General features: G+C 42.0%; 1 protein-coding gene across 4 annotated transcripts in view; it reads right to left on the bottom strand.

Moving 5' to 3' along the window:
- wwox (WW domain containing oxidoreductase) overlaps positions 1-23,806 on the bottom strand; it is a 202,486-nt gene that overhangs the window by 100,113 nt on the left and 78,567 nt on the right. For all 4 annotated transcript variants that reach the window (XM_088996689.1, XM_088996692.1, XM_088996691.1 and 1 more), the window contains one exon: positions 21,631-21,895. In XM_088996689.1, coding sequence (XP_088852815.1) covers positions 21,631-21,895 — 265 coding nt within the window. The remainder of the gene's footprint in view (positions 1-21,630; positions 21,896-23,806) is intronic.

Raw genomic sequence — 23,806 nt, 5'->3', positions numbered from 1 at the left:
TGAGGCAATCCCTCAGAGGGACCAACGCATGCAAAGCCCTGGGTCCCGATGGCATTCCTGGCCGAGTCCTGAGAGACTTCGCTGAGGAGTTCACAGATGTCTTCATGGACATCTTCAACACCTTTCTGAGCCAGGCTGTTGTGCCCACGTGCCTCAAAGCCACCACCATCATCCCGGTCCCAAAGAAGTCGTCCCCCACCTGCCCCAACGACTACCGCCCGGTCGCACTCACTCCCATCCTCATGAAGTGCTAGTTATGAACCACATCAAGGCTGCCCTCCCCCCCAACCATGACCCTTTCTAGTTTGCATATCGGCCCAACCGCTCGACCAATGACGCCATCTCCACTGCTCTCCACACAGCGCTCACCCACCTGGAGACTAGAGACTCCTACGTCAGAATGCTGTTCGACTTCAGCTCAGCATACAACACCATCATCCCCCAACAGCTCACCGACAAACTGAGCAAACTGGGGATCAGCACCTCCCTGTGCAACTGGCTGCTGGACTTCCTGACGGGGAGACCACAGGCAGTCAGAGTTGGAAACAACACCTCCAGCACCATCACGCTGTACACAGGGGCCCCCCAGGGGTGTGTACTGAGCCCCCTCCTCTTCACTCTGCTCGCACATGACTGCTCACCATCATCACCCAGCTCCACCCTCTTCATACAGTTTGCGGATGACACAACTGTGGTGGGCCTCATCAACAACGATGAGGAGACAGCCTACAGGGACAAGGTCAGCCGCCTGGCCACGTGGTGCAAGGACAACAATCTCCGTCTGAATGTGGAGAAGATAAAGGAGATTGTTGTGGACTTCAGGAGAGTGCGCCCCCAGCATGCTCCACTCATCATCGACGGTGCTGCAGTGGAGAGAGTGAGCAGCACCAAGTTCCTGGGAGTGCACATATCCGAAGACCTGTCCTGGAGCCACAACACAGCATCACTGGCCAAGAGATCCCACCAGCGCCTGTACTTCCTCCGCAAGCTCAAAAGAGTTGGAGCCCCGATCCCCATCACGACCTCCTTCTACCGCGGTACCATCTAGAGCAGGGGTCCCCAACCTTTTTTGCACCACGGACCGGTTTAATGTCAGACAATATTTTCACGGACCGGTGGATAAGTACAACAAAATAAAATGATACGACAGGCATGGAAACTGTTTTTTTTCTTTCTTTTAAATATAATAAACGTGAATCCATTGTGTATTTTTATACAACTTTATTAGCAGAGTACTGGTAACATCGCGCCAACAACATATGTAACATCGTCTCTGCCCCTTCACGCTCTATGGTCACCATGGTAATGTTTAAATGTGCCTTTAAAATAAGATACACCACAAAAACAAGTAAAAAGCGCATGAAAAATACAACTGAATTAGTGGGACCCCTGAGCTTGTTTCTCTGCAACGAGACAGTCCCATCTAGGGATAATGGGAGACAATGACACCCGAAGTGAATTGCTTATGTCCAGTGTACTCCGTCGTTTTGTTTTGGTTGCTGTCACTGCAGAAAACCCCGCTTCACACAAATATGTCGGAAACTGCAACAGGGTTTTCAGTGCTGTTGTGGCAATCTTGGGGTATTCTGCCATCACTTGAATCCAAAACACCAGCAGAGTTGTCGTCTCAAACATACTTTTAAGTCCGCTATCATTTGCTAACTCCAGCAGTTGTTCTTCACAGCACAGGCATGCTGGATTCACCTGGTTTGTTGACAAATGGGTTGCAGATCCATTCCATGGCAGTTCGTCAATGAAGGCTCGGGATCAGTCTTTTCAAAAACCCCGCCAATGTTTGAAACATGTCAAATACACTGCTATTCATGCGCCGTCCCTACAAATCCAGTTTGGCTTTAAATGCAGCTACTTTATCAGCCAACAACAGTTGTCATTTTCCTCTAAAGTGACAGATTGAGTTCATTGAGCAGGTTGAATATGTTGCACAAGTAAGCGAGCTTTGCGACCCATTCCTCGTCACGGAAATGCGCTGCAAGCGGTGACTTTTCATTTTTCAAAATAAAACATAGTTCAGGCTCAGATAATAAAGAAAAGGGAAAGACTGCGGAGTCTCCGAGCCAAGACCAGCAGGCTCAAGGACAGTTTCTGCCACCAGCCCTGCCCCTTCCCACTGCCACACTCACCGAACTCCGAGTACACGCTACACCCTGTACTATCATCCTGAACTATATTTTTTGTTCTTTCTCGTTTTTTTCCCTGCAAGACTTCACTTCAACCCTTTTTTTGTGTTTTGTTTTTGCACTACTACATTACGTCACTTTACATACGACACTACATTTTACATACGTCACTACCTCACTTTACATATGTCACTACCTCACTTTACATACGACACTACCTCACTTTGCATTCAGAAATTACATGTCTGTTGTCAACTGTCTGCCTTTTTTAGCCACATTATAAGTGCTTTGCACACTGGGTCTGAGAAGACATTAATTTTCATCTGTGCTGTATGTCATGCATATTAGCATATTTGACACTAGAGCTCACTATGACTTTTGACTTTTTAATTGTTTTTCTTTTTAATTTAACTTGATCTGTGGATATGCTTAAAGTATACTTGTCAGTCACTCATAGAGGGGTTTCCCCACGAAGAGCAAGAAAGTCCGAGATGTTGACCAAATTTTCTATCAGCGGAATCACACAAAAGTATTCCCTCGAGAGCCACACAAAAAAAATAATTCCTTTCCAAAATATGAGTGCATCCAATTGGGTTTCATTGGCCATATAGATATCTTGGTTCATCGTTGGCAGATTTAGCTGTCTTTACAGAGTACGTAAATGGTCTTCCAAAAGTCAGCATACCCCTTGTTTTTCTATTTCGTTGGAGATATAATTGGGACAAACAGGAGAACATCAGCATTTCACAGTGGAGGCATTGTACTTTCTGTACATGCAATCGGTGCATGCAATTTACAAACTCCATGGGAAATTTCTCAAAGAACGATCTGTTAATGACAAAGTACGCAGAGCAACTCCTGCTACAACCAACACTGATGAAAATACAGAAGCCGTCCCGCAGGCATTCACGCAAAGCCATGCAACGTCTATCTGGAGGTTTGTGGTGGAGTCAACGACTACTTGTTTGGTTATTTATTTCACTTTGAGTAGGATGCCGGGACACGAGTGGCGGGCTGTGGATTTCATTGCTAGGCCTTCAGCAGTGCTACGTCTCAGACGTAGCACGATTCAGATGTTCTGAACCAGACTGAAAAAAAGTGTGGTGTGATTTATTACAAGTCCAATAGAGGGTACCATTAGCCAGGAAATAAATGACTGACCTTTCTTTATTTTGTCATTTTTTTTCCTGAAAAGTCCATCTTGAAAATGGCTTAAACAGTAAATCTGCAAACAAATCAATTTCTTCTCCTCCTTCAATCATTGTCGGTTTACAAAACTGCTATTAAATTAACACAATATATTTGTTTATGCAGTTCACTACCGATACAGTGTGCTAGCTCTGGCCAGTGTGCTCTTGTCACTCACAGCTTGTGATCAGAGAAGTTTTCGCAAACTATGATTGGCTCGTCACTAGCCAATCATAGTTTTTGAAAACTCTGATGTTGGCCAGTGCCTGCAAGAAGGCGCTGGTACCCCTTTTGGGGTTGCCAACTCACAATCTGATTGGCTAAAGATGCAGTTTGAGCGACACATTTGATGCACCAGGGCCCACAGAACTGGTTTTGAAGGGGTACTAGTACATTTCTGACCCTGGTAACAAATAATGGCTGAAATGTGATTGGTTAAATGTTTAAATACAAAAACATACGTCTGGAAGCAGCACACCTGGGAAAAAGTAACAGAAACAAGTTGAAATACAATTTGGAATTATTTAAGAAGAACGCATGAACAAAATATAATTAACATAAATCTGTGATTAAGATATTTTTAGGCCAACAGAGAAGGCTTTGCAGGCCTTGACGGTCCGCCACTGTGGGACACACTGGACTGTTTTGCCGGAGATCATTTGCATGGCACATTGAAACAAACAACCATTCACACTGTTCCATTAACTTACTATGCAATTTTTGGAATGTGTGAAGAAGCCAAAGTGCTCATCAGAGAACCTGTGCATTTGAGACACTCACACTAAGCCTGTTGCCTGATACATTTTAAGATCAATTTGAGTCTGTGAGTTTATTTCTAAAACTCTATCGCAGTGTGTTTCCACACGAGAACGTGATTGACTCCTATCCCGCTTGTGAGAATGTGATTAACTATCATACAGGTGATGAGTTTTGCGATTGTATGGTAAACATGCCAGAGCCCCGCACCGAGACTCAGCGGTCTGCAGGTTCAAGGGTCAAGTAGGGTCTAAGCAGGTAGGCGATTGCTGGAGCTGCTCTAAGTGTAATGACTAATCAATGCTGGAATGCATTAGCCTAATCTAATGGGCCAGGTAGGAGAGGACAACGGTAGACGCATGAAACACATGATGGAGAACAACATGCAAACAGCGACGCAATCAATAACACATAGAGTGCCCCAACCCCAAGAGTGGGTGCCCGCTACCTCTACATTCATTTCACATCAGTGTTCTGAAGCAGTGTGTGTAAATATGTATGCTCGTGTGGTTAGGAGAGGATGGAAAAGGAACAGGCCTGGAAAAGGTCTGATTGATTGAATTATGAAATGAAAAGAGTGAAATCAAGGGAGGTTTGTGTTGGGTTAACCAACAATTTTTTCCTTTCTTTTCCTGCTTTGCACCTTCTCACACTGGAATGAATAACCATTGTTTCATCGTCCCAAGTGAGGCAAATATAGATGAAAAGAAGAAAATAAATGGTCAAAGTAACGTGTGGAATACAGGATGAACATGCGGCTAAAATTGGTATTAACTAATTCGCTGCTATTCCCGAATTAATTCGGGAATTGAAAAGTGTGGCGCGGAGCGCCATTCACAAATTTGTTCGGGTTTTGGTTTTTCTTGAGGGGGTGCCGAGAAAGCACTGGTCAGACCTCTGCCAATGTTTTTCCCTTCCATGAGAGGGCAGCATTTGCCTTTCGTCCATGTTAGCGCTTTACTACACCTTCAGCTGTTGTTAAAGCGCTATATAAACTAATATGTATGGATTGTTTTGTATTTTGTTTGCTCTGATACCTCCAGAACCATAGAACTTAGGAATTAACTTTTTTCATGAAAGAAGATTGTCTAAAGCAGGGGTGCTCACACTTTTTCAGCATACGAGCTACTTATAAAAACTACCAAGTCAAAATGATCTACCCACTACAAAAATGCAAAACATAATTATTTTCAAATGTTTTAAGGATTCTTTGTATGTACAATGTATGTTGATGTACCTTGCATAACTGAATAAGCCAATATTGAACAACACACATAATAACTACATATACATAACATAATAAATGACTATTAACATTTTTTTGTAATTACCTGAGTTTACTTTGATGACTTGCACTGAATTGAATCAGCCAGGGATGCATAGTCCGGACAGTAGCTGCTGACAGCCAGCCTCAAGCACATTTCCAAATGTTCATCATTCATGGTGGAACGGTATTTGGACTTAATGATCTTCATGTAGGAAAAGGCTGACTCACATAAATAGGTGGAGCCGGATAATGCAGTCAAGGAGGTAGCACATGTTGTGGTACTTTTCTTGTGTGAGTAAGTTACAGAACTGTCCATGAGCCCTGGACTTCAGCAGTGAGAACACTCACAATCTCCGATGTCTTTCCACATTTGCTGGGTTGCTGAGCCATGGCTTCACAGCGCCGTGTAACTGTATGTCTTGACAGTTGCAGAGCTTTCATTGAAGATAATATCTCTGCCTTATTTTTAAAGTGTCTGAACAAGGAGTCAGCTGCTTCAACGAATGCTTCTTTTACCATCTCTCCGTCTTGGAAGGACTTATTGTTTTTAACGATGGCATGACTCACCCGGAAAGATGCTACGGTGGCGACTTTCGCTTTTGAAGTATGTTGAGTGAAAAATGACTGCTGTCCGGACAACTGGGATTTTAGTTCGTCCACCATTCTATTTCTCAGCTGGCTTTTCGGCGGGAAGTCAATGTCGTATTTTCCATGAACAGTCCAAAAATGCCGCTCCACATGTTCCCATTCCGTATGAAAGTAATGAAGTGACGGGACGTTTGATAGGCTGACAAATGTTTTTTTTTACTGTCACGCTGCGATCGACCAGTACTACCTCCGCGATCGACCAGTAGACCGAGATCGACGTAATGAGCACCCCTGGCTAAAGTCTCTTAAGCTGAATTGAATGTTTAGGTGGTACGAAAACTCAATATTCTGTGGGTCCTGCAATTTGAGTGAAAATGACAAAAACCCTGGCACTGGAGTGGACACATTTGTGCAAATCATCTGGCAGTGAATGTGTTAAGCAATGAGCACCAGGGAATGGAAATGTTAGAGATGCGATATGTGTGTGTGTGTGTGTGTGTGTGTGTGTGTGTGTGTGTGTGTGTGTGTGTGAGAGAGAGAGAGAGAGAATTTGTGAGACAATTGTCTTTACTTAGACAAGAGTGATGCATGAGATCATTTCACCCTATTTGCATGTGCATGCCCATTCCTGTCTTCCTGTTTTAGTGTGGCACAACCCTTGACATACCACCTTTGTGTGAGCGAGAAGTGAGTGAGGGAGCAGTGAGTATGTGTGTAAGTGAGAGATAGAGAGAGCGAGAGAAAGGGAGAGAGAGAAAGAGAGGGAGACAGAGATAGAGGGAAACAGAAATAGAGAGCGAGAGAGACAGACGGACGGGGAGAGAGAGAGAGGGGGGGGATGGAGGGAGAGAGAGAGAGAGAGAGATGGATGGAGAGAGAGAGAGAGAGAGAGAGAGAGAGAGAGAGAGAGAGAGAGAGAGAGAGAGAGAGAGAGAGAGAGAGAGAGAGAGAGAGAGAGAGAGAGAGAGAGAGAGAGAGAGAGAGAGAGAGAGAGAGAGAGAGAGAGAGAGAGAGAGAGAGAATTAAGGGACAAGAACCAGTCAAAGTAAAGGACAGGCCTGGGTCAATACTTGGGAGCACATACTGCTGACACTGCAGCGCTTAAACACACAAACACACACACACACACACACACACACACACACACACACACACACACACACACACACACACACAAGTGAGGACGTGAGCGCACATTCGCATTGTGCGAAAGTAATGTACACATAGGAAAGAGAGTGCCAACAAACAATCAGTCAGTCAAAGACCTTAAAAAGAAGCGTGGATGAGTTCACGAGATACAAGGTGTCAATCAAGATACTGCTATTTTCTTAATGTTTGGTGCACTATGACTACAAGACAAGAGGCTTTATATACAGGAAATGAAAATGCTTTGTCATGCTGTAGATACAAAAAGATTTTATTTATATACATGTATATCTATTTTTTAATCAACTCTGTGTTCCTTTAACCAGTCCATAGGTATGAACAATAGCAAGATGACTTAGCTAAACATTTGAAGTTATCAGAATCAGAAAGCCTTTAAAGGGCAACCAACGTCACTTTTTTGTTTTTTAACTGACATCAGCAAAACGTTTTATAGCATCTAAAATACCCAAAACACGCAGTATATTTTTATTCAAATGCAAAACACCAATAAAAATGACTTGTCCAAAATCTGCAAAAAAATTGAGCTGCGAATTGGGCATTTTCAGAAAGTCCCGCCCCCAGTTCGTAACGTCACGCCAAGACGTCTTGCATTGCTGGAGAATCCAAACAATGGCTTCAGATTCGGACAATATGCTTTCTTGTTACACATCCAGTTATGAATAAGATTCAAACAGTTCTGATGAGGAAAGCATACATGTTTGCAATCGATGAAAGAATTATATGTGACATTTTGAGGCAACATTGGGGGAAAATCTCTCACCCAAAAAAAAGAGGCACAAAATGGCGACCTCCGGTGGCCACCTCCGCTTCCACAGGCTGATAAATTCCTTATATGGAGCTTGGATGCCCTCTACTGGCGGCTTTTGGGTGCAACACGGTTCTCAGACCAAACATGTACAGCAAAATACAGTAAAGTCTCGTTATATCGATATTCAAGGGAGGCCGAAAAAATATCGATATAACCGGGACTATCGATATATCCGACCCTGTTTGCATGTAATTTTCTCCGTGCGTGTATAGAAATAGTATCGATATAACCGGGACTATCGATATATCCGATATCGATATAACAAGACTTTACTGTACATTGAAGTGTTGGAAGGACTGCTACAATGTGTCTTTTTTCGGTCAGGGGGCGGTCCTTTCATGACGTCACGTACGGACTCATCACCAACTCAAAAACAAGACTTCCTGAATATTCAGAGCGAGTCTTAAAACGTAAAATATAGCTATATGCGGTGGAATCTTATAAAAATACGCCCAGTAGAAGTCATTTGAAGCCATTTTACAAATGATGGACACAACTTGTCCGGAGATGTCGGTTGTCCATTAAAATACTGATGGTACAAATGAGTAACATCATATATTTTTACTCGTACAAAATAAAGGAGAGTAAGTTTCTTCCCAAATTTTCTGTCAGGACAAGTTACTACTCCCTTCTTCCGATATCTAGCGACATGTGGCATTTTTCGGCTGTCAACACAAGATTGCAGCAGAATAATTTGAGACGTCCAGGTGAGTGAAAATTACTTTATAATAATAATAATAATAATAATAATAATAATAATAATAATAATAATAATAATAATACATTTCATTTAAAAGCGCCTTTCAAAACTCTCAAGGTCACTTTAGTTTGCTCAGTTTTATATCGTTTGTTCCTAAATCTTACTAATGTTGTTTCTAAGTATACATAAAAAATGTTCCCTATGTTTGTATTGTGATGTATGAACTCTTCAGCTATTGTTTTATCTATAAAACTAGAAATGCAGGATGAGATTTCTTTTTTGATCAGTATTATAAATATTGTAAAAAAAAAATTGAGACAATTCAGGGTGTCCCCCGCCTCGTGTCCGTGCCTCATGCCCGAAGACAGCTGAGATAGGCTCCAGCAACCCCCGCGACCCTAATGAGGAATAAGCGGTACAGAAAATTAGATTTTTGGCATATATATATATATATATATGCCAAAAATCTAATTTTCAGATGGTATTGAAAGGGTTAATAGTCCCACAATGGGGAAATTTGCTATTATAATTTTGAGGAGCAATTTGATAATTAAAACAGTAGGGCCTCAAGCTCAGGCACTTTAGTCAAAGGCCCTTACTTTCGACCACTTGTCCAAGGCTACCCAGTTTCAATCCAAAATACGTGGGTGTGCACTCTATTCCTTTGTGCATATTCCTGATCTCACAAGACGTTAAAACTATGAAATACCATCACTGTGATGAAAACAAAGGCTTTTGCTTGCACAGTTATAAAAAAATAAAGATTCAAAGTGTGCTCACTCCAAGAAACTTGCAATTGTATAATTTGAAGAAAAAATACCATATACTGTATTTCGCAGTGATTTGAAATCTTCCGACAACAACACAAGTAGCAAAACATATCAACTAAGAATACAACAAACCTTACAATCTGGGTTTTTGATGGATTGTTTTATTGATGTTTTGTGCTTGTACTGTGTGTACAACTCCATTCGCGGGGTGCATATTCAAGGGGCGAAGCGTGAGGACAGCCTCCGCCCCACGCTTTCCATCTTTGAAATAAATTAGCGTGCGGTGCTTTATTGAGTGATGCGCAGTGTTTAAGTGAAACTGATGAGAGATGTGTGAGGGGAGAGGACTGGCCTATAAGTATGTTGCGGAGGTCACAGGTTAATCCCTATCGATCTGTTCCTGCATGTGCATACAGCCACACAGGAAGACAATGAAGGAGAGACCGGCCACTACAGATGGTGAGTCAGTGGTGGTGCCTCGTGCTAAGAAGGGTAAGGACAATAAAATGAAGTATCATTTAATGTCTAAATAGGTAGTTAAACACACTTATCTTGGACAGATTATAACATTGTGATCTTTTTGGCAATAATGAGATATGATCTTCACTTCCACACCTTGAGATGATGAGAGCGCCCTCCCTCATTTACACCCGGGCTAAGGGAAAATTGACTTTTTAATTTGTGGTATCCAAATCGTTGGCTCTCTGGACAGAGCTGTAAGCCATCAAGTGTGAAATTAAACAATGAAATATTTGGTCCTTGCTCATTTCTAGAAATGTGATTGTGATCAAGTCATTTTGCATTTATGAGGTTGTCATGTAAATAAGCCCCCCCCCCAATTTGACTCATCGCCACCTATGTCATGATCAGCTCAAAAAGACGGCCATGTTGACACTTGCTGCCGAATTTACGGTGCTTAACATCTCGTCCTATTAACAATCCAGAAAACAGGTGAGATGGATTTGGTGATTACTTGAGCGACAAAGAATTGTGATGTTGTTTTAAGTCAACAGCAAGTGGCAAAATAGCTGACAATTGAGATGGATAAAAGCGCCTGTATTTTGGTGTTTAAATCATATTCTACGAAGGTAATACAGTAAAGTCTCGTTATATCGATATCGGATATATATATAGTCCCGGTTATATCGATACTATTTCTATGCACGCACGGAGAAAATTACATGCAAACAGGGTCGGATATATCGATAGTTCCAGTTATATCGATATTTTTTCGGACTCCCTTGAATATTGATATAACGAGACTTTACTGTATTCATCAGAATGCCATGTTTAGACAAGATCGGCTGCAGAAAACATATAACACCACTGAACAAGTGCTATTTGTTAGCCTATCGATGGCATTTCTCATAATGTGCTAGCATTAACACAAATTGACACTAAGATAAGTGTCTGTGTATGCTCAGTCGTACAGGAGTGGTCCATCTACAGTGGTCCCCCAACTCTTAGAGCAGGGACCGATCAGAGCAGAGGTCTGGCATGGCCACCTCTGTCCATTAAGGATTTAGGACCAGAGTTACCAGCACAACATAAGTTTGCTGATGAAGCTCTTCGAATGAAAAGTGTCTTCGAATGAGAAGAAACGTCCGACACCCTCAAGAAAGTACGGATGACGGCTGAAGAAACCTTTTGCTTGATTTAACTCATTCCTCCGGGCAAACGACTACAGCCATTGTGTTTTTACTTCCGCGTATCCCGAGTCACGCCTCCAGTCGGGCTGAAGCGATAACAAACAATGCCGGATGCCGACTACAGGGGGGGCGTGAGTAGATGTTAAAAACATTCTGATTGGTCGAGACTCATTCGTTTCCGGGATTTCCCGAACATTTCAGCCAATAGAAAAATAGTTTACACGTGTCTTGACCTATTTATCTTTGGCAAAGTTTGGTGGTATAAATAGTACGCACGTCTGCAAAACGAATCATATGTGGTAAGACCTGGCAACATGGCGTCCCATTTCTCGAGCGATAGCGAGTCTGACTTTGATGGATTTACCGTGGATCATGTTCGAAAAGCTGAGGAAAACTGTGATAAAATCAATCTAGAACAGTCATTAAATGATTCTGATTTAGATATTAGCGAGTTGAGCAGTGAAGAAGACGGTAACGACTCGTTGGAAAGCGATGGTGATGGCGACGCCAATGTTGCAATAGAGTCACGCAAACAGCTGACGGACGTAAACATAAATGAGTTTATCGATGAGAAGGTTTCTTCAGCCGTCATCTGTACAAATTTGAAGGTTTCGGACGTTTCGCCTCCTACCCAAGAGGCTTCGTCAGCGAACTAAAGTCTGACTGGTCGTATCGGCCCTATTTATATTATACCCTAATGTCCAGCCATGGCGGCGCCGGACACAGCTATGATAGGTCCATACTCTCAGGTTGGGGGGAGCAGAGGATCACTCCCTGTGGCCCCACTGATTGTTCCTACATTCCTGACTAACGGCCATTTCCCCCACTCCCACCGGTATCACCTCATCAGCATTACGAATGTTGCCTAACCTGTTTTGCCTAAGCAGGCTATTGTATGAACGATCCAAATCTGGAAACGGGCTGATTAATTCATCACAGGAGCTTGGACGCCATTTTCTGCCTCTTTTTGGGTGATACATTTCCCCTCAATGTTGCCTCAAAATGGCACGGAATAAATTCTTTAATCGATATGCTTTCCTCTTTCCTCTGAACTATTTGAATCATATTCATAACTAGTTGTGTAACAAGAAAGCATATTCTCCGAATCTGAAGCCATTGTTTTGATTCTCCAGCAATGCAAGACGTCTTGGTGTGACGTCACGAACTGGGGGGGACTTTCTGAAAATGCCCAATTCGCAGCTCAATTTTTTTGCAGATTTTGGACACTTTAAGTCATTTTTATAGGTGTTTTGCATTTGAATAAAAATATCATACTGCGTGTTTTGGGTATTTTAGATGCTATAAAATGTTTTTCTGATGTCAGTTAGGAAACAAAACAGTGACGTCGGTTGTCCTTTAAGGGAAAAAAATATTTTACCCACAATCATAATACCGCCCCCTATCTGTGCAGGCCACCCAGAGCGTGTCAAATAATGCGTTCATCAGACTCCATTGGTAAACAACCCCTTTACTGTCACATCCCAGCGGAGAAGAGGTGTAATATTACACTAATATCAACAACTATTAATATGAGTCTCACCTTTTACCAGATCACTCCTTCTGCCTCCATCTCGATCTCTCTTGCTCCTTCCTTCCTTCCTTCCTTCCTTCCTTCCTTCCTTCCTTCCTCCTCCTCCTCCTCCTCCTCCTCCTCCTCCTCCTCCTCCCTGGCTGCCTCTAATCCTATCATGCGGGCAATAAGTGTATGCACCATGAGCACATTTAATTTCTGCGGTTGGGTTTCAGCGAGCCTAGAGGTGAGCCTTAATAAGGATCAATGGCACTTTATCTGGGACAGCACCCACTTCACAGCATGCAAATTACACAAGCAAGTCTTTAAAAAAAGTGGATTTAATTAAAAAATGTAGAACCACGGGCTCTGGAAATTCAATTAAAGGATTTATGCAAAGGTTGGCTAGCTTTTTGTGTTGCCGATCCTGCTTATATAATGAGCTTTTCATATTAAAAATCAATAGGTAATCTGGACTAGGGGATCGACTGCTTATGTACATTTTTTAAATCAATTTGAAAAATAGTCCATCAGCTCGGTGTCACAATAATGCAGGGGAGGGCGGGGGGGAAGTGGGCCGTGGTGGTGAATTGGGAGTAGGTAAGAGTGTTACACGTGAAGAGGAAGTGAGGAGGTTACATCCTCTCTGAAAGGTCACCGGGGGGGAGGGGTGAGACGGCATGAACGGACTCCAAAGGGACAAACTGAGATGAGGAGGATGAGGGAAAGAAAAAGAAAGAGAAGGGAGGCCAGGTCAGTCTGTGTCGCCCACTGATCCTGTCTATTAGAGATGGCGTCCCTTGGCAAAAGAGAGCAGAGCGACCTCTGACCTATGCCTCCTTCGTAATTTAGTCCAGCCCTGATGCTGACTGGGCCCAGACTGAGATAATCTCAGCTGGGTATATGTCTTAATGGCCTCCCAGATGTGTCTGGAGCAGATGAGAGAGGATGTGATGGAGACTTTAATAAAGAAATTGCTTGGAAAAACACACATCAAATGCATCTGAACAAAAAGTAAAAAGCATTGATGCATTCCGAACAAGGGTCAAGCAAACCATAAAACTGGAACGTCAGAAGGTTATACAACATAAGTATCCAAACCTCACCCTCATTGTACTTGAAAGAGGAGTTAAAAAAATAATAATAACTTTTCAAAAGAGTTTTATGACACATGATAAATATTGTAATAAAAAAAAAAAAACAAGATCCATCTTTGGCGACATCTTACACCAAAAACCACCATTCCTGAAAAATATAACCAATAACATAACGGTGTGACTTAATTTCACAATTTTATTCCAGAGCGCACCTGATTATAAGCCTCACCCAGTACATTTTTAAAGGAAAATGCAGAAATTAGAAGCATCGTTGCATAAGCCGCAGGGTTGAAAGCTGGTGACAAAAGTTGTGCCTTATAGTCTGGAAATTATGGTAAATATTTAACAATTACAATAATAATATCTAATATGATTCAATATGATTCTTTTTTATAGGTGCTGCAAAGTTTTTGAACATTATGACACTTTTTATGTCTTACAAATGAGCCGTATCTGGAAGAAAGGTTTACAGATGTGCCACTGTGTGACAAGTCAACTGTTGCAGCGATGACAATGTTGAAACTTTACATGCCAGAAATGTTTTTTACTTTTTGGGGCTTTTTTCATGGTACAGGGGCGACACAGGTAGATGATCTTGAAACAGTCCAGAGAATTGCAGATGATTATGCAGAAATGTGCATATTTTGTTTTATTTAGGGTAACGAGGTAAGCACCATGACAATCATTGTACATACTAAACAAGCACTGCCGGTTATGCACAAACCAGAGGTGCAAAATAGGTGCGAGACAAAAATAAAAATACGACCAATCAAATAAATATTTCACCCACTTTTGTACTCCTGTGCAAGCACGGTTCCCAAAATGACATATTTTCACATTTAGCCAGGATATTGTTCACGTCTTCTTCACACTCTTGTTGTGTAAGTGCGCCCATGCAGGAGGGGGAAAAAGGGGGGGGGGGGTTAACCACTGACCGCATACAGTAGCAGACTGTCAGCATTTGATTGGTTCTTTATTGATCCAGACACGCTTTCCATCACATCAACTCATCCACAATAAACCATTTACACAGTTTCCTTGTGCAATGGACCACATAACCAGGCCTCGGGCCATCTCTGCTCACCCACTGCGACTCTACAATATTTGTGTGTGTGTGTGTGTGTGTGTGTGTGTGTGTGTGTGTGCGTGTGCGTGTGTGTGTGTGTGTGTGTGTGTGTGTGTGTGTGTGTGTGTGTGTGTGTGTGTGTGTGTGTGAGTTTTCTTTAATGAAATGGTATCTCCATGGACAATAATCCCTGTAACAGGATTGGGCAAGAACACACATGTCAATAAAGCCAAATAGGATTGTGTGCTTTTATCCATCGCAGCACAATCTTTCCCTTCACGTGTGTCCCTCTTCTGGTACACTGTACATGGGGTAGAGTAAACCTCAGGCAAAAAAAAAGAAAAAGCGAAGGAGAAGAAGTGACACTGCACACCACCCTGCCAATGAATTATTGGGAGATAATGAACAATTCTTAAATTAAAAAAACAGCAACCAATCATCACAGAATCAAATGAACCATTTGACACAGTGCCTAATGTTCTTTCTACTTTTCGTGGGGGTGGAGCTGACCCCTCCTGTGTCCCGCTTAAACATTCGAGAGGACTCCATTACAAGAGCCTGGTTGCTTGCAAGCAGGGGTCGGCACCTCCGCTCTTTCCACGTCGTTGAGCAGCACACAAAGCACCCAGACAAGTCGTCTTTGTGTGCTGTGTTAATGCTCGCTTGCCGCAAAAGACCACTCAGAAGCAGGTAAAGAAATGTTCATGTCATGACCCCTGCCTGGGTTTGCGTCTGGAGTTAAGGCCCTCGGGAAGCGGCAAAGAAGTGAGACGAAAAGGCTGAGCAAAGGCGCTGTCCCATTACAGTGATTTCCTACGGCTGTATATTGCTAATTACATTCAGTAGATCAGTACAGAATTGTACTGTTTTTAATTTCTAATATTGATCCAACAGAGTGGGAAAAAAATACAGTGTATGCCTATTATGTGTGTATGCGTTGAGTTCTTGTGAGTTCAAGTAGCAATCCGAGGATCACAATTGCTGTTTTGCACAGTCTGACACATTCAACTGTCCTCCTTGACTGAACAGCCATTTCTCTAATCCAGCCACCGATTGCTTGGTGCTTGGTCAAAAGTTCAGCTTGTGCATAAGTAAAAAGGTGGCTTGGTGCCCGAGGTGGAATCCAGGGTAAAATAATCACGCTATGAAGTGCAGGACCAGGCAAGAACACTGATGAACCGGCGTTACCAGGGTGTCCAATTGGACCAGTGCCCACAGCGCCAACTCCCTTTTGGCCATTACAGCGACGGATGTCATTTCCAGTCACTCCGGCATTGTGGGCCTATAGTTAGATGATAGATTGGATGAGTGTAGGGCATGGCCCAGCTGCTAAGAGCCTCAGGGTACGCCGATCTTCGGGGGCCATTCAGTCAGTCAACAAAATGTCACAGCGTCAACATTACAACATGACAACTTCACAAAAGGTTACAGCCCAACTAATAACTACACGGATATTCATTATGGGATGTTGAAATGCGCAGCCAATGTCATTTTGTATTCAAACGATACATTGTGTGGAGATGTGACCTCTATGCCAACATTATGATAAATATTAACTGCAGCGTAAGAAACCTTAGACTCTCTTCTTTCGTCAGAAAAAAAGTTTGTTCCTACATTTTTATATGAGCTTGAAATGAGGGTGGCTGTCCAAAATACAATGCAATACATACATATTGGTTTATATAGTGCTTTAACAAAAGCTGAAGCCGTAACAAAAAAAAAACATTCCGAGAGGCATCCCCGCACGAAAAACCAAAAATTCGGGAATGGCACCCCACCTCATATTTTCAATTCCTGAATACATTTGGGAATGGCAGTGAATGAGTCAAGAACAAAAAACAAAAATGAGCCTTTACTAAAACAGACAAAAGTCTTAATTTCATAGTTTACAGTCAACATATTCTTTATTTCAATCTCTCCCCAAAAATACTTGGCACGACGAGAAACACCAGAATGGGTCAGCTATCGCAATCGTCGCAAAACTTTGATAATCACAAATCAAATTCAGTTGAAATCTGTCAATCAAATTCCGAGCGTGAATCACAGAGACAAAATCAAAAAGGCTTTGATAACGCCTCAGCCTTCATCTCTCAACACACAAGCAAGCAGATGCAAACCACTGCAGGCCAAGATAAATTTAACGCTGATAATGTGTGCAAAGGACACAGGGAAAACTCCCACTCTAAACATGCTGAATTAAAGAAAAAGGGGCTTTACAGGCCATCTCTGATAAGCAGATCAAGGCGCAGGGAGGGGAACATGATGTTAGCACTAGATAGTTTGACTGATTATAATGTCACAGCACTTTATAGATGCTTTTCTCAACTCAGCAAAATGGAATCAGCCGTGGCTGGAGTGGGCTGTGCCGTCTGCTAATTTATAAGTTACTTTTGATTTAAGTGGAAGCCACAAAACGAAGAAAGTTAATTGGTTCTCCATGGAAATTAAATATTTCACCTGGTGGTATTTTACACAACTAGTCATAATGTTTAGAATCTGTGCTGGTTGTTGTGCGTGCAAGTAAAAAAAAAAAAGGCATTCGCTGTGTAAGTTTACTTAAACATGGACGTATAAAACAAATAGACGATGACGTCAGGAGATCAAACACACAGGTGAACCATGATTTTTGCCATGCAAGCCAGAGGACACTTTGACATTAGTTTCAGTCTACATCAGAAGAGAGTGCAGGACAAAATGATTGCACCTCAGTGAAAATGGATGCTTAATTCTCACAAATACTATTAACTCATTCACTGCCAGACGTGCAAAAATGTGTCCACTCCGGTGACAGGGTTTTTTTTTTAATCTTCACTCAAATTGCCCACAGACCCACAGAATATTTACTGCAAATTTACTGCAAATTTCCCCATTGTGGGACGAATAAAGGTTTTCTGATTCTGATTCAGATATTGAGTTTTAGGACAACATAAATATTCAATACAGCATTAGAAAACTCTCTTAAACTCTCTTATTTCATCAAAAAAGAATTAATTCCTAAATTATATGGGTCTGAGCTTGAAATGGGGCGATTGCACAAAATACAATACAATACAATACATACATATTGGTTTATATTGTGCTTTAACAACAGCTGAAGCTTTAACAAAGCGCTAACATGGACAAAAATTAAATGTATTATTATTATGTACGTATTATGTATGTATGTATTATTATTAGGCATATCCAATCCAATCCAATCCAATTATTATTATTATTATTATTATTATTATTATTATTATTATTATTATTATCATTATTATTATTACAAAAGGCAAATGCTGCCCCCTCATGGAAGGGAAAATGTTACCAGAGGTTTGACCAGTGTTTTTTAGGGACCCCCTGTAAGAAAAACCAAAACCCGAACAAATTCGGGAATGGCGCTGCAGGTCATGCTTTTCAATTCCCGAATAAATTCGGGAATGGTAGTAAATGAGTTAATCCGAGTACCATGTTTGGGGCACAGAAGACATGTTATTGCAAAGTTATTGCCTTGATTTCCCATATCCCAGCATGTTGAGTGACGAAAAAAATGTCACAACATCGTTTTACACCGAAGGCATCTGAGTCTAAAGTATGACTTGCCTGTGCAAAAAAAGAAAAAACATCAAAAACAACAATACACAACATATTGGTGACGCATAAGACAAAGCGATATAGTCGGGCTCATCTGACACTACGCAACATGTACTGCCGTAAATCAACGCTATGTTTTAAATGAGAGGCAAGTTATTTGAGAAAGAACACATGGGGGGCCTCCATGATTGTTTTTTGGACTACACATTCTGCTTATGTTTGCATCCCCAAACAATCTCGGCAGATCCCGTAAGTGTACAAGTGCAATTAAAGCGATAGCATCTTCATAGCCCCACAACCAATAATAGAAATAATATCACTGTTTTATTAAGCCCTTAATGTGGGGGGCAGAGTTGTAAGGGGCAAACTGTGTGAGCAGCGGAGGGTTTTCAAGAGGATACACTTCCAGGGGTCATATCAAGGCCAGATTTAAATAAAAGCAAACGCTCATCTTAAGGGTGTGCCGGAGTGCATGTGAAAATGTGTGCAAATGGTTGTGTGTGTGGTCTTTATCAGAGTGAGTTTTAGTTATTCGCTGTGTCAGCACACCCAGAATTTTAATTACTAGCCTTACCTTTGCCCTTTCATATTTACTAACATCTACACAACGTTTAATTAAGCATGTGCGGGCGGGTAAATCAGGATCCACTCCGATAATTGCTTTCATAGACACAGCCATTTACATACGAAAAGTACACCAGACATGACGTCCACTTAAGTTCCATCAACTTTCATCGGCTGATTAACACAAGCGAGCAAATTTGGTAAGCCCATAAGATGTACAATTTGTGTTTGTAAAGGGGAAGGCATGTTTCGGAAGCTTGGAAGAAGAAAAAAAAAGAATAATTGAGGTTCAAACACGGTTACAAAATGCACAGTGGTTACAAAATGCAAGCTAGCGTCAACAGGTGGGATAAGGGGACCTGCATCAATACCGTGGTGGTTGTAAATGTTTTAACATCTATCCATAGTTGAGCTATAAATATGAATGTGAATATCGCATACAACACACACTCATTCAGATACTCAGGTGTTTCTTGTTGTTTTTTTACGGCCAACAGACTCTCCAAAAACTGGGCTATATATTTTACAGTAAATTAGAAATTCTATTATCACCGTACATTCTGCAGTACTTTTGAAATTATGTTTACCCCCCCTAATGTGTAAAAAGCAATATATAAATAAAATAAGAGCTGAAAGGCTGATTTGTCTTCGATAATCCGTAGACTGTGTTTATATGTGAACCAGCTGGCTCACCGTCACGGCCTTGGCACGCCGTGCATTCCCCACAAGACACAACACTGAGAACTTCCACACACACCAAAAAGCAAATACACGGAGGAAACACTCACTCCATTGTTGTGTGACCCCTATCCAATTCAACTCCAGCACAAGTAACCATTCTGACCCCTAAAAACAAAGTTCCCGGGTCAGAGGGGCATGCTAACTTCGACACCGCCATCAGAAGAAAGCAGCGATTCTCAAATTAGTCCTGGCCTAAATTAGAAAAATAAAACAGGAATCCGACAGCCTCCCTCTTGACATTTGCCTCTCGATGATAGCTGGTGTGAACATAATGTGTTCTTATACTCCCCCTTTCAGACGGGCTTCTACAAAGCTGAAAGATAAGGCATCAGAAAATATGTGGTCATAGTTTCTCCTGGTAGATTCAGGGTACATGACAGAGTTTACTGTGTCAGTACTCTAGGGTACATGGAGAAAGCGAGCATTTACAGTAACCCAATAGTCCAAAAAGCCCTCGTGAAGGGAAAGCGGAACAGTCACTAAGAGTTAAATAAACAGCAATAAGCATAGAAGGAAAACAGGCGAGCGAATATCTCTCTAAGAAACGCAGACCTTCTTCCTGAGCGCTCACAATGAGCACATGGTGCCCCTCTCCATCCCTGTTCCTCTACAGCATCCCACAAACACAACAGGACAAATAAACTGCTGACCAAGGCATACATCGCCAGTGAAAAACAAATACAGTAAAGCATGTGAGGTGACACACTGAATTGAAAAGCAGATGTGGTAGCATGAGCGTTTCCACCAGGTGTTGCTCCATTTGGTTCAGTATGGTACAAAATTTAGGTTGCTATTAGTGCTAAAAGTTGCAAAAACTGCAAAAGAAACTACAAAAGTGTCTTGGATGTGTTCATTGTGGTGCCTTTGCCATGTTAAATATGCAAAGCAGTAAAATGTATTAGTGTGGTAGCTGTTTCATAACATGAAGACAGAAGCTAAGTTTAAGTTTTCTGGTTGTTATTTTTCATGTTAAAAACTCCGTGTTCTTGTTACATTTTAAAAATTGTGTAGAGCACTGAATTTCAGAGTCAAACTTTTTAAAGCATTATATTAAAAAAAGATGTAAAAATATTTACTTTCACATTATACATTAATTTGAAATCCTAAGTGTGCTATCTTGTAACACAACTGCTTTCCATTTTAAAATATAAAAAAAAGCATTCTGCTTCGCCATCTAATCTTAACTGTATTTATTTTTAAAAATGTTAAATTCAAGTTTATAACTCTTTCACTGGCAGACATGGGCAAAAATGTGCCCACTCCAATGCCAGGGTTTTGGTCACTTTCGTTCAAATTCCAGGACCCAGAGAATATGGAGTTTTAGGACTACATAAATGTTTCAATACCGTATTAGAAACGTTAGATTCTCTTCATTCATCAGAAAATAAAGTTAATTCCTACATTATATGGGTCTGGTGTTATCTGACCTTGAAATGGGAGCGGCTGCACAAATTACAATTCATCCATTGATTTACATGTCGCGTTAACAACAGCTGAAACTGTGACAAAGCACTAACATGGACAAAAGGCCAATGCTGCCCCCTCGTGGGAGGGAAAAACATTGCCAGATGTCTTAGCAGCGCTTTATCAGCACCCCCCCTCCCACAAGAAAAAACAAAACCTGAACAAATTCAGGAATGGCACTCCATGTCATGCTTTTAAATTCCCAAATAAATTCGGGAATGGCAGTGAATGAGTTAATTTTGGAAAAAAATAATTTCAAATGGTTAAATACTTAAAATATATAGTGTAATATAGTGTACTGTTCAATATTATAGTGATATTGTAAGACATTTGAATGTGTTCATGGCATTGGGGGTCATGTCATATTTTATGATCCAACTAGGTGGCAGCCCCCCCCCCCCCCCCCCCCCCAAAAAAAAAAAAAAAAAAAAAAAGAAACAAACGGGAAACTCAAACAGCCCCCAGGGCCAGATTTTCGACAACCCCTGACTTGACCCCAAACCATTCCAAACATACCTTGTGAACCAAAGAAAACTGGACTTGGTGGACCTTCGCAAATAAGTGTTTTTTGTTTTCTTTCCTACCAGTGACTTGGTGAACGGTCTGGCCAGGGTGAAGAGGAAGGTCATAAGCCACCAGCTCCTGTGAATGGCCGTGTACATCATGTTGCCGGGGTGCACCGCATTGGACGACACCCCCTGTGGCGAGAGGCGGCGGTGGAGCTCGTTGCTGAACAGGATGTTGCACAGCTTGGCGCGGTTGTAGGCCAGCATGGACCAGTACTCCTTCCGCGGGGGCGACAATCGCGCCAGATCCACCTTACCGCACGAGTCTAACAAGTCTGTGAACCTGAAAGATAAATCAAAGCGGGGTCGATGGGGTTGTTTAGAATGACAGTGAAATTCACAGGCAGATGTGAAGTGCAGCTTGCAACACAAATCAAACGATGTGACATGATGTTTTTTAATTGCCTGAGACGGAGCTGTTGTTTTCACATGCTCCTCTGAATATCACATGTCTCACCGCGTTGCGGTCATCACGTCATAATGCGCGGATGCCAGAGCAGACGACTTGTGTGTGTTGAGGACATCCTCCACACGAATCCCACTCATTAGAAAAATAACAAATCAAAACGTTACCTGCTTTCCCAGCAATATTACAAGCAAACTTGCTTGATGTTTACCATGGCCTCACGCGACATCCTTGCTTGGCTGAATTACAACAACTGCATACAATTTCATTTCATGTGCTGCAACTTTAGAACTACTCACTGCGGCTTGATAAATCAGGAACATTTGAACTTGTTTCCCCTCAAATTACTTTGCAGCGGTTGCTGAAGTTGCACTGAGTAACGTTTCAATATGGTGATCAGCAAATTATGCTGGACCGTATAAGACTACAAACCCCTATTCAAATGGCGGGATTTGGGCATCTGAAATAGTGTATATGTCATCAAAGATATGTCATCAACTTTTTTCATTACAAATTTCACCTATAAGTAGGCATGTGGTATAAAAATGAAAGTGTCCAAATGTAGAACTATCAAGACAACATCTTAAAATATGTGTAGAAAACCAAACTGGTAAAAAAAAATGCAATACCTCAATTTTTCCCACCGAGTGTAGTTGTGTTTTATGGTTCTCATGAAACTATGTCGGCAGGGGCTGCAACTCACATCTATCAGAGGTTATTTCATTAAGGATATCATCTCCTCTTGTACAAAGTAGATCTGATGCGGCTGAAGGAAAAGTCAACCCAGACTGGGGCCAATTCCACAGTAAGCCCCCCATGTTAGAAACAGATAAAGTGTCCAGTCATTACACCCGAGTTCATCTATCCCCAAAGCCTGGTGTCTTGTAGGTCATTGCTTTAGCTATGGACAAGGGGCTTAGGGAATAAAATATGCTGGCAGGTCAGAGGTCACACACATTGCAAGTGAGGGGAGGATAAGTGAATAAACGGCAAATCGGTGGAAAGTAGAAAATATCGGAAACAAAAAAAAATAAGGACATCAGTGACATCAGTGGACGTAATATAAGGCTGAAATGAGGTGGAAAGAATGGAAGATGTCATGGTGAGATATTGTCTATTTCCACTTCCTTTTACCATTGCTGTCCGTTTCGCTTGTCCCGATGTGAAAGCGTCAAAGCACTCATTGAAGAGGCTGGCTGCAGAGCACCAAGAGATAGGACAAATACTGTATAGGCATGCTTTGCAATGCCAAATCTACTGGGGGACAAGCTGCGGCATGCCGGAGTCGACCATCACCTCACATCCTGGATTACAGATTACCTCACAAACAGGCCACAGTACGTGAGGGTAAATAATTGTGAGTCGGACAGGCTTCTCTGCAGCACCGGAGCGCCGCAGGGAACAGTCCTGGCTCCATTCCTCTTCCCCCTCATACACCTCGGACTTCAACTACAACACCCCAACCTGCCACCTTCAGAAGTTCTCTGATGACTCAGCTATTGTCGGCCTCATTACAGAGGGAGACGATAGGGAGTACAGGGGACTGACAAAGGACTTTGTGGACTGGTGCCAGCAGAATCACCTCCAGATCAACACCGGGAAAACCAAGGAGCTGGTGGTGGACTTCTGCAGGAAACAATCCTCACCTGCACCATTGAACATCCAGGGTTCGGACATTGAGAGGGTGACCTCCTACACTCTCAACAATAAACTGGACTGGACAACAAACACGGATGCCCTAATCAAAAAGGGACAGAGTCGCCTCTTCCTCCTCAGGAAACTGAGGTC

Source organism: Hippocampus bargibanti, linkage group LG05, assembly GCF_051943395.1.
Source record: "Hippocampus bargibanti isolate YZ-2025 linkage group LG05, ASM5194339v1, whole genome shotgun sequence".
In the NCBI taxonomy this organism is placed as follows: Eukaryota; Metazoa; Chordata; class Actinopteri; order Syngnathiformes; family Syngnathidae; genus Hippocampus; species Hippocampus bargibanti.
Note: the sequence above shows the minus strand (reverse complement) of the source record. Positions and strands in the feature narration are given on the sequence as shown.